The sequence below is a fragment of the Egretta garzetta genome, unplaced genomic scaffold, assembly GCF_000687185.1.
Source record: "Egretta garzetta isolate BGI_Z169 unplaced genomic scaffold, ASM68718v1 scaffold126, whole genome shotgun sequence".
NCBI lineage: Eukaryota > Metazoa > Chordata > Aves > Pelecaniformes > Ardeidae > Egretta > Egretta garzetta.
In genome coordinates, this window is record NW_009260128.1 from 2,087,775 (window position 1) to 2,102,929 (window position 15,155).

The 15,155-nt window shown below is 39.6% G+C and overlaps 1 protein-coding gene across 1 annotated transcript in view; it reads right to left on the reverse strand.

The window, feature by feature from the left end:
- Positions 1–11,403, reverse strand: part of ZNF407 (zinc finger protein 407) — a 330,523-nt gene extending 319,120 nt beyond the window's left edge. Inside the window, exons 1-2 of the mRNA XM_035896932.1 lie at positions 11,345–11,403; positions 1–3,509 (exon numbers count right to left, since the gene is read on the reverse strand). Coding sequence (XP_035752825.1) covers positions 1–3,509; positions 11,345–11,366 — 3,531 coding nt within the window. The 5' untranslated portion in view covers positions 11,367–11,403. The remainder of the gene's footprint in view (positions 3,510–11,344) is intronic.
- Between the last annotated feature and the right edge of the window lie 3,752 nt (positions 11,404–15,155).

Here is a 15,155-nt window from a genome sequence, read left to right on the forward strand (position 1 = left end):
TTCATGTAAGAGAGTACACTCAGTTAAGCTTTTACTCGTATGATCACCTTCTGCTGCATCACTGGCACATTTTGTTTCACCTAAACCAGTTTTTGATTCTCCTGCACGGTGATGGTGCTCCTCTTGAGACAAAGCAGTGCCTTCTTTAGTGTTATTTGCTGCATTTGCTTCCTCCCCAGAAGAATAAACATAAGATTCTCTTCTAATTTTATGTTTCTCTGTTGCTGCGTGCCTAATCATCTCTCTGCGAGTAACCGCATAGTATTCACAAGCCATGCAGTAGTATTCAAATTGTTTTGTATGTTTTCGCTTCACATGCAGCTCTAAGGAAGAAGAAGAATGAGCAATGAAGCTGCAGTGTACACACTTGTTGTTGTTTGAACCCACAGCTCTTCTCTGGAAGCATGGGTCACCATCTTGAGTAACCCTGGCTGGTTCCAGAAATACACATTGGTTTATGTTTAATGGATTGCTAGTATCCTCCAAATCTGGCAGCTTACTGGCGTTTACAACTTTTAGTTCAGCATCTCCTTGCTCAACTTCCTGATTGTCTACGACAGAATTTTCCAGATCTGATGACTGGCTACCATCCTCAACATGTTCATACAAGGCAGTCATGGGGCTGTTATCCTTCTTGCTCATAGATTCTAAATTACCTCCTTCAGGGCTAACAATGATCTCTGAGTTCTGTTTTCCATGTCCTTCTATTTCAACACGACTTTTGTGTTTTTTGGTTGCACAATGGCGTTCCATATCTCCTTTGGTTACAGTGTAATAATTGCAAACCTTACACAAATAGCTGTACTGATGGCTGTGCTTTCGTCTGATGTGAACAGTCAAGTTTGTAACACTGGAGGCCAAAAGACCACAATGGGTACATGTCCTAGAAATAGTGCCTTTGGGTTTCCCTCTTTTGGGTGCATTAGCTAAAACCAATTCATTTTCACCAAGCCTTTGATCAAGTGGAACGAACTCCTTATTTCTTGATATGTTTTCCACAGAAGAGGATGCAACATGTATAATTTCTTTATCTAATTCCGTATTCCCACTCCCAGAAATGGAAGGATCTGCCACCATTTTAATACCACCAGCACCAACACAAACCTTTTCAATACATTCTTCAAAACGTAGTCCAATGTTGTTTTTCCTGGCATTTTCAAGGTGCTTGCTCCTTTTGATGTGCTTCTCCATTCCTTCCTTACTCAATGAGTAGAGATTACATGCTTTGCAAAGGAAGTGATGCTCCTGTGCATGTCGGAGTTTTATGTGCCTTGTAAGAACCGTGGAAGATCTTGTCTTATAAAAACACTTTTTACATTGAAATTGGGTTTTGTTCAGAACAGAATGCTTTGGTTCATTTCTATGATTTACAAAGGAAGACTCTGGAGTTTTTGTATTCATTGATACTTCCATTTCCTTTGCAAGATTTTGGCTATTGTCTGATACTGAGTCAGCGTAAGTTACCACTTGCAAGGTCCGATCACTGTTACTCAATGGACTAGCTTGCTGAAATAATGAACCATCATGTTTCTCATTTTTTTGATGATTTATCAGCTCTTCTTCCATTTGAAAAAAAAGAATGCAAGTTGGACAACTATGAGACATATTATGCACTTCATTCATATGGCTTCTAAGGCTGATCACATTCAAACTGGTAAAGGAACAGAGTTGACAATTAAAGCTGCAACCACCCATCTGGTGTTTACTGTCCTGACAGTGTTGCTTCATGTCTTCCCTGACACCAGAGGAATAACTACACATCTGACAATGAAACTGGATCCTTTTTGTATGAAGCTTTGCAACATGAATTTCCAAACCTTTTCTGTTCGGAAAAACATGACCACAATCAATGCAAGTATAAAGAACACCATGATCAGCAGTAAGTTTAACGTCAGAATTTTTAACATCTGTAGTGCTGGAAGAAAGGGTATTTGGCTCATCTTCAGTAAGATCTTGAATTTCTGAAGTAGTATTACAATTACTTTTAGCATCTGTTTCTAATTCTGTATGTGACATAGGGCTTGAATCATCAGGTTTAAGCTGTATGCTGTAGATACGCTTCATGTGTACTCTCTGAGTTTCAGACTTGCCTCTCTTACTATTACCCAACAAATTATACCTTCTTTTAACCTGCCTTTTTAATCTAAAAGACCTACTCTGTCCAAATGAAGACCTTAGCAAGACAACGTTTCTTTTATGTTCTGGTCTATCAAATCTCCTTGTCATGTTTAAACTGCTAACTAGCTTTTTGGTAGTTGGAAGGAGTTCTTTTTTCTGCAAGACATTTTCTGAGTGTCCTGGGATTTCTAGTTTTTCAGTGCAGACTTCATAATTCCCTTCTACACCAGAAGAAAGCAATGTTTCTTCTGTCGTAGTGTCTGTTTTTCCAGTGGGAACAGTTGAAGATGGTATGATTTCAACAACTTCAGTGCCATCATTTTGTTTAGACAAGCTTACTTTTGAGCCTTTCAATAAACTGCAAACACTTAATTCTTTTGCATCAGCAGTTCTTGCCCTTAATTTACAGGTCCCAGATTTTGCTCTGACATTCCTTTCTTTGGTTGCAGCAGATTGTTGTTTTTTAAATGATTTTTTTGTCAATATCTGTACAAATCCTCCCCGTGCAGCAAGATTTTGGCGTCGAAGGTGCGTCTTGCCAAGGAAATGAGAATTCAGAAGATTTTCCTCAGCACTCTGAAAACCACAAAGATCACAACAAAATATTTTGGATTTCTCATGATCTTGGTTAACATGCATATGCAATGTTGAACTACATTCAGCTGTGCAACTACAGTGAGGACATGTTTGCTCTTTGGATTGTTTAGAGGGGCTTTCTTGTTTATGTTTTTCCATATCAGAGCAGGAAGGTAAACACTGATCACTCATTTTGCCTTTAAGATCTTTGTCTGTGTTCCCAACTGTATAGCCAACACCGATTTCTTCTGAAGATAACTTATCAGGAGCAGCAACTGGCACCTCTTGTGAATGTTTAATTTTCTTGTGAATTTTCAATATGGCACCATCAGCACATTTGAAATCACAATCTAGGCACAGGAAATTTGAATTAAATATGTCCTCACCAAGACAACTGGTGACTCCTTCTTTCCTTACAACTCCAGCTACTATACTACCTGCTTCTCCAGCTACGACTTTGTGCAATTTCCTATCACTATCTTTCATGTCTTCTGAAGTCCGCTTTCTTTTTTTGGAGACATTTTCAGGTTTGTCTGCTTCAACAACATCCAGGTTTGGTGATCCTGACAGTGCCCTTTTGTTTGTGCCATTCTCTTTTCTTTTCTTTTCAAGGTCCCTGAACACTTCAGAGGATACAAGCCTTGTTTTCTGCTGAGACGAGGAGTCACATCCAGCATTTTCTCCTGATGTATTTCTCTGGGATTCTTCCGTCAAGTCAGTTTGTAAACTCTCATCAATATCATCCCTCTTCTTATTTTCCTCCCCATCCATTCTTAATATTGGTATTATCAATTGTAGATCATTTGGCTTAGTACCTATAAAACAAAAGAGTTATTATTAGTCTTCTATGCATAACCAAAAGTTAAAAGATTCAAGTCAAAAAAAAGCAGTATCGCAAATTAAACTCATGGCAGGAAGACAGACCCAATGAAAGAAACGAGGCTACATTTTCAGCACAGTGTCTAAATCTGACATCTAAAAATTGAACCAACTTCTAGGCACTTGGTTACAGAGCTCTCACTGTGTTAAGCACTGTGTGAATGAGCTTAAATAGCTTTTGTGTAATCAAGTAATTTACTACATGCTTAAACTTGCGCAGATGAGCCTAACCTCTTTCTGGAAGCATTTTTAGGACACGAAACACTAACAGCTTTCAGGGAACCAGCCATGGGATGTTACACTTTTCCTGAACTAGAAATCCCAGGTTCCAAAATCTAAAAGCTCCAAATGACCATGACTGCAACAACAAGCAAAACAAAGCCAACACAAACATTGAACATTGTCAGTATGAAGCTTTCTTTCCTTTCTCTGCTTAGGTTATCTGCTAAAGGGAAAGATGGAAAACACAAGCAGAGACATGTTCTAAAAGAATATGCTGCAAGTATAGTTCCCCATCATTCCTAAAATATCCTCTAAAATTTCATTTCCTGGCAGGGGAGAAAGAAAAAAAAAAAAAAGAAAAGTCATGAAACAGCAGTGCAGAGAAGGGCAGCCTCTTTGAACCCCAGCACAAACTCTAACCGTCCAAATCCAGTTACCAAGGGCTTTTGCTCAACTGTCCAGTGTGACCTTTCTGCTCCCAAAAAGATGTCACCACTAGAAAACTGATGCTAGAAACACAGTTTATAAGAGGGATGGGGGTGAGAAATCAAATCTTGACATTTATTACCTTTTCATTTTGATATGAAGCGATTGAGAATTGAAAATGCATTTCATTTTAACAGATGATTAAATACTAAATGTTTATCTATGTGCTTTACACTATGATTTAAACATCAATTTGCTGCAGATCCAAGTTTCCAGTTTTTTGTTCAGTTACCCACTGAATGAGGCCATGACCACAATTGTAAGTACTTCCTGACAAGATTAAGTAATTGCAATGTTGATACAGACAACACAGGGTACAAAAAAATTCAAGTACATGTTAAAAAAAAGAAAAAAATGTTATGCTTATTTTTGAGGACCAAGCAAGAAAGTATTAAACTGGGGAAAAACATTCAAATCAGTTGGACTTATTACCTATGGAAGTAAAAAAAATGCTTTTCTGCTTAATAATAATTTATGGAAGGCCCATAAGGAATTGAGTGCACAGCAGTTGCGTACATTGAACAGTTTTTCAACTGTAGTTCTCTCATTGAGCTAAAGTACTGGCCAAACTTATACTGAGCTAGGAATACATAAATAATGAGAGAATAACCACTTCTAGATCACAACAGCCCTTTGGAGGATCCAGATATTGCTCCTCTAACTGTGGTTTTCTGATTCTTATGCACTATTATTTTTCTTTATTCACTAAACCACAATAGAAACTATCACAATGAGTCAGAAGTAAAACAGTCTATATTCTCAGCTGGTGTAAGTCAGCATATTGTCAGTATATTCAAAAACGCCACAGCAATTAATAGCAGAGGAGGATGAAGCCTTTGAAGTGCAAGCTTACCCTGAAAAGGTTTATGAGCACTGTTTGGGATACAGAAAAAAAGGTCAGACAAAAATTATGTTGTTTAACTGCAGTACAGCTTTATTTATATAACTTGGGAAATATCAAGAAGTTACGTCACTGGTGCATGCCACAAGTCCACCCTTAACTGTTTGCATGCAGTAGCCGTGGGTCCTTTGCCTCACTGCACCTCCACAGCACATCCCAGCCTACTGCTGAGACCTGACCACTCTTCCCTTGCATGGCCTGGGGAAGAACAAGTTTTTTCTTTGCTGTACAAGACAATTCGCAATCTCAAACCAATTCTCTGTCTTCTTTATAGGATACTTTCCTCTCAGACCATCTGATTTATCAGAGAACCTGTCCAGCAGTGAACTAATACCTGCACTGGAAATTTCCACTATCAAAGGTTGTATTGGGATAACTGGGGGTTTCTTCATCGACAAAAATTCATACATTCAAGACGTACTAATAAGTAGGGGACTGGTAGCTCCACACCGTACTCTCTTCTGACACACTTCATGCCCATTTAAAGCCACCCTATAATTTGATTTAAATCTCAAAGCACTGTCACACCTAGATCAACCTCTGACAGAAATCACAAGCTCCTTGCAGACAGAGATACAGTCATCACCAGAGGTGGATGCTTCCCAGCTGTCACAGGCAGGTATCAGCAGTCTCAGAACATGCCTTTTCTGCCACACCAGTGGAGATTCAGCCCATCTCCTCCAGCCACCCGCACACCTTAAAAAGATGGCTAATTACTTGCACACAGTATTTTAAGTAAGGCTTAGCCTTACTTCTCAGCATTTGTTCACTAACTCCCCAACAGAAGTTCTTCCTGCTCTGTGCTCTACCAAAAATCCCAGATCGCAGTCTCAGTTCTGGCATTCAACTTTGTCTTCAACTCAACTGTACTGCATCAATTAAGGCTTTTTTCAAGTGCTTGAGGAAAAAGAAATGTATTTCTCTTATTTTATCTTTGTAAACTGCTTGTAGTCACAACTACAAACTAGTTGCTAGGTAAGTGAAAAATGCAAAACACAAATTTTATAGGTGCTGCCAATAATTTCAGTATGAAATTAAAATAGTCACCTATGTAATACAAATATACAAAGGAGCCTTACACCCCAGCCTTCTTGCCTAATTCCTCCAGTTCTCCACGTCAACAGTAAATAGAGACACTTATCTCTGCCTTCATTTCATGATAAGCTTCTCTCACGCAGACAGGGGATGCACTCCGCTTCATTTACAGGCAGTACTCCTAATGACGTCAACAGCCTCTCAACTATGCCCACAACCAATAGCAAGTATTAGCAAGGCAATAGCTCCTCAGTTGCACAGCACAAGTTAGGTGTAGCAACAATTAGTGATACGCCTTTACCAGTTTAATCTCTATGTTGCTTCTGAGTTTTCACAAAAATAATCTTCCCTGCACACCCTTCCCAGTGTTAGATTTGCCTCTGTCCCACCTCCATATAAACTGCGTCAAAATATCACTACATGGAAGTATGCACCTGCACGAAGCCATAATCCAGAAAAAAAAATTCTCTATGAAAAGAAAATAACTATGAGGAGGTTGCTGCTGTTTCTCTAAAATTACCCCTACATTAATTAATCTAAGGAATTAAATTGCTTTCAATTTCTTTTAGTTCTCTCTTTAAGTTGCCTTTAGGACAAGAGCACATCTTCTGAGGTAGACACTTAATGGCTACTGTCACTACTTTTTGCTGGGACCATAGTCAGTGATTTGCTGACTCCACAGCTCAGACAAGATCTAGACCACAACACTGAGCCATGCCTCTCTTTCTCTCCACTATGGTCTTTGCTCAGATAACACAGCTCTGTCTAACACAATTTCAGTAGCATATGCCTCAGCTTTGTTGACGGGACAGCAGTGCCTCACACCCAAAGGGAGCTGTGGTCAGACCTCTTCTCAGCTTCCTGCATGAATTTATCGCACGAGTGAGTATCACCACTTGAGGGATGCATTCAGCATACCATAAGCCTCCTCTAGGCAAAAGGAGCCTATAGTGCTTTCACTGCTGTAAGCTTCTCTCCTGAAAGCCCCTTTTTGGATTTGCCATAGGACAGGAGGAAAACAGCAAAGCAACACACTGATCACAAATCTGGGTGGTCCTAATCCTCAGCCTGCATAAGCCAATTCATCTCCGCTCCCATTAAAGTCACTACACTAATTAAGGCCTAACCTACAGTTGGTATTAGTATGGAAACCGATGCATCAGAGAAGGCATCAGCAGCACTCTTGAGTTTCTACAGTCCTAGTGACCACATGACACATAAGTTTAAATAGGTTTCTTTTTGCAAAATTATTCTTGGATCAAACCTTAATCTGGCACCGGGATCATCATCAGGAGCAAAGAATCAACATCTGGAATTTGATTAAATGAAGTGGTAATCAAAACCACATTCCAGATGTAACAAGTAATGCTCTACAGCCATGGCAGCTTAAGCCCATAGAATCATAGGGTTGGAAAAGACCTTTAAGATCATTGAGCCCAACCATACCTGCCCACTACTAAACCACGTCTCTAAGCACCTCTTCTACCCATCTTTTAAATACCTCCAGGGATGGGGAATCGACCACTTCCCTGGACAGCCCATTCCAGTGCCTGATAACCCTTTCAGTGAAGAAATTTTTCCTATCTAATCTAAACCTCCCCTGACTCAATTTGAGGCTATTTCCTCTCATCCTAGCGCTAGTTACTTGGGAGAAGAGACCAACACCTGACACCCACCTCACTGCACCCTCCTGTCAGGGAGTCGTAGAGGGTGATAAGGTCTCCCCTCAGCCTCCTCTTCTTCAGGCTAAACAACCCCAGTTCCCTCAGCCGCTCCTCATCAGACTTCTGCTCCAGACCCCTCATCAGCTTTGCTGCCCTTCTCTGGACACGCTCCAGCACCTTCTTGTAGTGAGAGACCCAAGCTCAAGTCTAACTCCTACTTACTAGTGTGACTGAGTAAGCATTTTGATATTGATGTAATGCTGGCAAACTCATATAGCAGTAGAAGTGGGGAAGAACAGCTGTTGAACTACCTTCTTCATGGACCAATAAGACTCTCTTGTGCTTTTCCTCCTACCTTCATCTTTTAAAGATTATGGTTACATTTTTACAAGTAACAGATATCTAAAGCTCAACAATACATAACCACTTAATGTATTGCATAAATAAACCAGAAAGGAGTTATACAGGTTCCAAGACTGCACCGATGGTTTTGCCAGGTACAACACAGCAGACCGCCAGAGCACAGAATCAAGCCCAAGCTAAGCAGGCAGCATTCAAATATTCAGTATTTCCCTAGTTTAAAACCCAGTTCTGTCAAACAGCTCTCTCTTAACATCATATTTGATGTTCAAAATGAAGCTGTTCTAACTCAAAAGTGGGTTGACTTTTTGTAACATAAATCTTTTGTTAATGTTCATATAAATCAAGCATAGCTGAACAGATTCTTAAAGGATATGACCAAAAATTAATTTGCCACATTAGCTTCAGGTTAACAAATTCTTCTGCTTGGAGACAGTCATACATTACCTAACACATTTTAAGGTTCTTTGCAGCATGCTGCTGTTCCTAAGTTTTGGAAAGAAATCTGTTGTGGCCTCACCATTTGTGACAGAAAAAGCTAAGCTCAGTAGTTCCACTGGAAATATTAGCTAAGTCTTTAACATAGTACTTTCCTTCAATACTTTTCCAAGTATCTGAAAGAGGTAAAACATGTTTTTAAGATCTTCAAAACCAAAATGTTTATGTTACATATGCTACATCTGCTTAGGCCAAATATCCAAATCTTTACAAAATATATGAGGAGACACACATATTTTTAAATTACAAGTGCATAATACACAATATTATGGCTGTGTCACTGAAACCAATATAGCTAAAGATTCTCCTCTTTCATGCATTGAGATTTCCAAATGGTTAGAATTGTGGAGGTTTTGCTTCTATTTTTAATCTAATTTAAGGCATCCCACAGTCACAATTCAGCACCATTTCACTACCTATAAAGAAGAAAATGAATACAAAAAATTAGAGAAATACCACTTCTTCAGCTGCCACCACCATTTTTTACCAGACAATAACACAGACGTTTTTATTCTTCCTACAGTGCTTTTCTGTATATTGGTATAGTATCTGCTGCAGTTCTATACAAAAGCATCAGTCATTTGCAGAAAGATTTTTTTCTTTGCTTGAAATAGAGAATATTTTGGTTTTTTGTTTTCTCTGTTTTTTTCTCTGGTCCATAAAACAGTATATAAATCCTGTATGTGAAAAGGTGGAGACAGTGCAGTTAAGATTTTCAGTGTAAGACTTGCATTGCCCTAATCCTCACGTGAAATTCAGAAAGTAGTAACCTTAAATTAAGATCAGAAGGACAAACAATTTAGTGATGATCCACAAAACTGTAATGAACAGCAAAATTCCTTAACTTGATGCTCAATACATTTTTATTTACTTCTCTGTTTGGTCATATGCCAGCTCTTTAAGGGAAGCGGTATAGATGTGTACTGAAGAACCCAAAGAAAGTATATTTACAAAGCATGAAATTCCACTTTGGTTTTTATTTTTTATGCTAATCCTGGCATTAGAATTCCCAAAGCACTTCTCAGTCAGCATATTATCATCTCCAAGTATTCAATAGTCAATCTGCAATGTTTGTAAAGGATGTGACATATAGAAAACAGGGTCTCTTTTTTTTTCCAGTAAAAAATCCCCTTTTTCAGACAATTAATTCTTTCAATGAAATCATGGATACAATGAAGCAAAATCATTTTAATGAGCTCCTTAAATAGCCTGCACGAAACTGAATGTGAACAACTCATCTCAACATATGACCTTTGTGTCAAATAAACATCTTCTCATTTTCAAGGGCATAACATCCTTCCTAAATCAAATCATAGGTCTGTCTTATGGCCTTACAAAGTTACCTCACTTCCTTCAGAGACTAATCCAAAAGAATAGTCTCCTCAATAATGGAATACAGAAGACAATATGGTTGTTGGTTCAAATGGAACAAAGATCACCTTTATTTTGAGGAGTATTTGATGCTAACCCTTACAAACATATTTTCCCTTGCAGGTCAAGAACGCTGGAACCTCAAGCTTTGCATCATGAGCCTGTTCTTCATGTAAAGCCACTCATTTTCCTAGGGCACCAGAACCTCCACAGGAGTCTGCCAAACAAGCTACAGGCTTTCAAAGACTAAAGACTTTGAAACTTCGACACTGATGTATCTACAACAGTTAAAGTAACAAAAGAAAAGGCCCACTGATAGTCATCACTCGAGCAACACTGAAAACAGCAAGTTTTCTGCACCCATTATCTTCATTTTCTCGCAGGCATCAGAAAGAACTGTAACAGCATCACAGGGAAACGCAGCCTTCATTACGACTCGCATACTTCTTGTTTCTGTTTCCAAACCACTGAAAGTCATTCTAGTGGGGGCGGAAATTGCCAACATAAAGGAAGTTCTTATGAATTCCTGACATAAAGAATATATTCTTTAATTCACAAACACACACACAAAAAATAGATGAGAAAAAGAGAAGGCTCCCTAGTCCATCATCCACTTGCTTCAGAAACAGCCAAATGTTGCTAAATGCAGCAGTGACCACCGATTGGATCAGCTTTGAAGAGGGAGTCAAAAAGAAAGACATGGATAGACACTCATTTCAAGTGCTGTCAGAATCAATAGGCATGTCCAAGACAGAGAATAAGAAATGCACTGGTATCTCCTAAGTGTTGAATAACCCCCAGATTTTCAATTTTTGAAAATTTAAAAAGGTCTGTATATTTTGAATTGTGAATTAAAAGAATTTTTACTATTTCCAGAGCGAGGCATACATATAACAATAGTAATGAAAATATGCAACTGAAACTTCTGAGGATCCAAGGAAGACTGTATTCATATAGCACTGTGATATTTATGGATGAAAAGCCTGTTGAAGTATTCTCAAAACACTCAAAACACTTTAGAGAGTTTATCAGGTCCATGAAGGAAACTTGCAGGAAAGATATGTTCATTTTTCACATACAGTAATAAGTGCCGTGGTCTGTGGGAACTCTCAGAATTACATGGTTTTGTACCAGATGCAATTCTCAACTTCACTGTTTAAAACTAGAGAATAGCAAAAAGTAAATGCAATTTGAATCTCTGCTCTACCACTGGCTGTAGGACCCTCTTACATACAGTGGACCACACTGGAATTCATCAGAAGAAGTGCACACGCACCATCTCACGCTGACACCTGAAAAAAAAAAGTCGGAAGTCTTAAATTTTTCCTGCACTCTGGCAGCGAAAGATAACACTAAGTTGAAATTGCTGTTACATGGAAACTGGCTCTTAGAATTCTTACCCTAGAAACATGGTCCTAAAAGCCCTGACTCTGTTCTTTAAAATACAGGGAGTATGAATTTCCTAGACTGCTATTCTGCTGTTCAATACTTGCCAAGATTTACTTAGTTTTGCTCAAAATTAAACCTAATAGACAAAAAAAAAACCACCACAAAAAACCAAAAAACCACATCTATGTTGGCCTCTTGTTTTATGCTACCATATCACACAAAAAGCATCATCGCAGCCTGGGACACATTTGTCTACTAACACAGCCCAAACAGGCTCGAGGAAGCAGCAGTTGCAGCACAGGTGAAAAGGCCAACACAAATGGCCAGCTCTCTGCCAGCTGAAAGCTCAGAACACTTTTTTTTTTTTTTTTTTGAGTAAGTTGAACCAAGATGCAGAAGAGAAGAAGGAACTGGAAAAAACTGCAAGGAAGTAGGAAAAAAAAAAAAGATGTATTTTTTTTTTGCATTGAAATGTGCTTTTCATTTTTTATATATAACAAAAAAATTACAAAGAAGATATTGAGCATCTTTCAGTTATTTACTACACAGCTATTCACTGAGCAGTAGCTCACTGAAGATAAAAAAAGAACCTAGCCTATACAATTTTAAATTCAAGGTAGGCTAATAATAGTGTGGATGTGTTTTATCCACAATTAATGCAAGTATGCCAAACATCCAGAGCTAAATAAATAAACAATTTAAAAAAAGCAAAAACACATTTAATATGAAGTTAGGACACCAAAACTGTAGAAGAGTCATAAAAATGAGAAAGGATGGCAGAAGACAGAAAGGGAGATTCAACATGCTTTAAATGCTGGTATTTTCTGAATAATCATTTTAATTGCCTTGCTTGTAGCTCTTTATTGGCATTCTACTAAGGTAAACCAGGCCCACATGGTTTAGCTTACTGTATCCATCTCCATCTTTTGATGGAGCAAAGAATATATGTAATAATTTGTGTGTGTATGCCCATGCTTCTCAGTGTTACTGTGCATCTTGTTTTCCTCCTGTTAGCAGCTTATGCAAGTAGCTCAGCTGAAAAGAGCTGCATGAGTTTTTGGCTGAATAGGTAACATTGAGAGTTAGGATTATTTGTGTGGTACATTAACAAAGTTTCCAGAGAAGAATACAAAGTGTACATATGCTTCTAAAGAAAAGGAGAAATTAATAAAAATAAAAGCATTCTGATGACACCTGGTGGCCACTGCACACAAGGAAGTAATTGTGTTTCATCTAAGAAAAGCAGATCAAACAGAAATGTTATGTTTCTTTGGCAAGCATATCTACAGAGATGACAGTTGATATTATTAACAATTAAAATTTATACTCATTGGTAGATAGATGTTTACATATCTGTATATATTTGTATTATCGGTACTAATGCACGATCTGAACTATTGGCTTATTATATAAAGACCAAACCTGGATTTCTGTACAATAAAATAGATGTGAGCACACTGGAAGTATTTCAGCTCAGTCCTGTAAAACATATGAAACCCAGACTTTCTTTTCAGTTTTTATTTTCCAACCCGGTTTCTTAAGTGAGGCAGAGGGCGATGGGGGAGAAGCACAGTGGAAGCAGGGGGCTGCCTCGCGCTGGGGTGCACTTGGAAGGTCTCTGTGCTATAGAAGCTGCTCCAAATCCCTGCCACAACACGGTAGTCCTCCAGCACACTTCAGCAAAGCACAAGCAGCAGCCTTCACTTCTTTGTATCACTGGATCTCAAACAAAAATAAATTAATATCCATCATTAGAAATTAGTACAAAAAGGTGATAGCTGTATGCAGTTCTCAGCTACAGAGGGGATAAACCCTTAGTGTGCAGGGGAAAGCTGCATGTCAAATCACAGCTTTTCTCCTTAATGGCTTCGTATAGTATGTGCAAGCAACCACAATAGTGCTACCATCTCCTCCACAACACATAGGGGGATCTTTTTTCTCCAATAACCTTAGATGATCATCACTAAGACTTAAACCATGCATAGCTGTGCAAAGCGTGGCTTCCTCCATAATCGCTATTATTTGCTTTCAGGTGAACAAACCTGTGCTTTGACTGAAGTCACTGAACACCTTTTAAAGCTATAGACACTCTGAACAGTTCAGAGGGTTACCACTGAATTTTATTCTAATTTCCATCACTGTCTGTGTCAAGATGGAAACTAACACAAGACAGCAATGGGAGGCGTACAGGTGTGACAGTGGTATCGTGAATCCAAGCACTGGCAACATGAGATGATACAAAAATTATTTGTGCCTTCTGTGGTGCCTGTGATATCAATCAAGAGCTACTATTATGGCATAACATGGAGCCTTGTTCCTTCCCCATCCCCAAGCCCTTCACCAGAGCTAAGCCATATAGCTACAAAAGCTGCCTTCACTCCAGCAGATGACCAAAGAGAGGCTGAAAGCCGAGCAGGTTCCCACTTCTTCCCAGCAAAACACAGTCTTGGTCAGTGGATGGGAAGCAGAGGCAAAGGATGCCTCAGCAGCATCCATCTTGGACCACAGCCTGTATGGTGAAACCGCATCTCCCCAGGACGGGTCCTAGCCAGCTAGGAGGGAAGGAATGGAGAGGGAGAAGGGACAGCTCCTTGCTGACACCACCATCACCTATATATCACCTATATAAAACCTCCATTTACCTCTTTTCCAAAGCATTCACAGTACTGATACTTTGGGAACAACTACTATAAAGGTTTTGTAATGCCCCTGCTTATCAATAGCACCCATTTCCCCCCTCGTTTCTATTTGTTTCAATGCAACAAATTTGGTGCCTACCTAAATCAGTCCCTGAAATTCAGGTATCTTCCAGAACCAGCAAAATGCCTAAGCATGTGCACAGTGTCAGCAGGATTCCTCCTAGGCTTCATGTGAGGCACATGTGTTCAAGTGCATCCCTGAATAAGGACTCACCTGGCAATTAAAATTTTTGTTTCTCCTGCAGGAATGGTGCATACAGTGCAACATCAGGAACAGTTGCGCTGGGGACCTGACCCCTTCCCTAATACCTACAAAAATTATGCAGCTTCATTCTTTTAAATATAAGAACCACACCTTGCTTACTAGTTTTCTGTTGCTTGGGTATCTAGTGTGCAAAATCTTCTCATTATTTTGAAGCACACCATGTAACAGCTCAAATCTCCGGCTGGCACACACGCTATCAAACAGCTCCCCGGGGAATACCAGTGATGGAGCCCAAGGTGAGGCAAGTCTCCTCCTCCCTCCAGAGCCCAGCAGTCACACAGAGCCATTGCTAACCCGGCGGTCGGCTGGCATGATCAGGGTGGTACCGCAGCCTTCTTCTTCCGCAGACTGGGAAGACATGTGCCAGTCAACTCAGTGGCCCCATCCATTGCCTCCTGCTCCCCAAGTCCCTCCTGGGCAGGGAATACAGTATGCCGACAGACCCTTCCCAGACATGGCTCCCAGTGTTGCAGGAGGTCGCAGCAGGACCACGCAGTACTGCCCTAGGCGAGGGGACCTCACGAGTTGGGTCAGGGCTGCAACTTGTGTGCGTGGCCTCTGTATTTCCTCAATACATCACTCTCTCTCGGGAACGCGTTAAGGGAGTGTTATTGCTAAAAATACGACTAATTCCCTGAAAAGCACAGAGTTAAAATCAATCCCACAAACTTTCCTGAGATCAATAGGTTCTA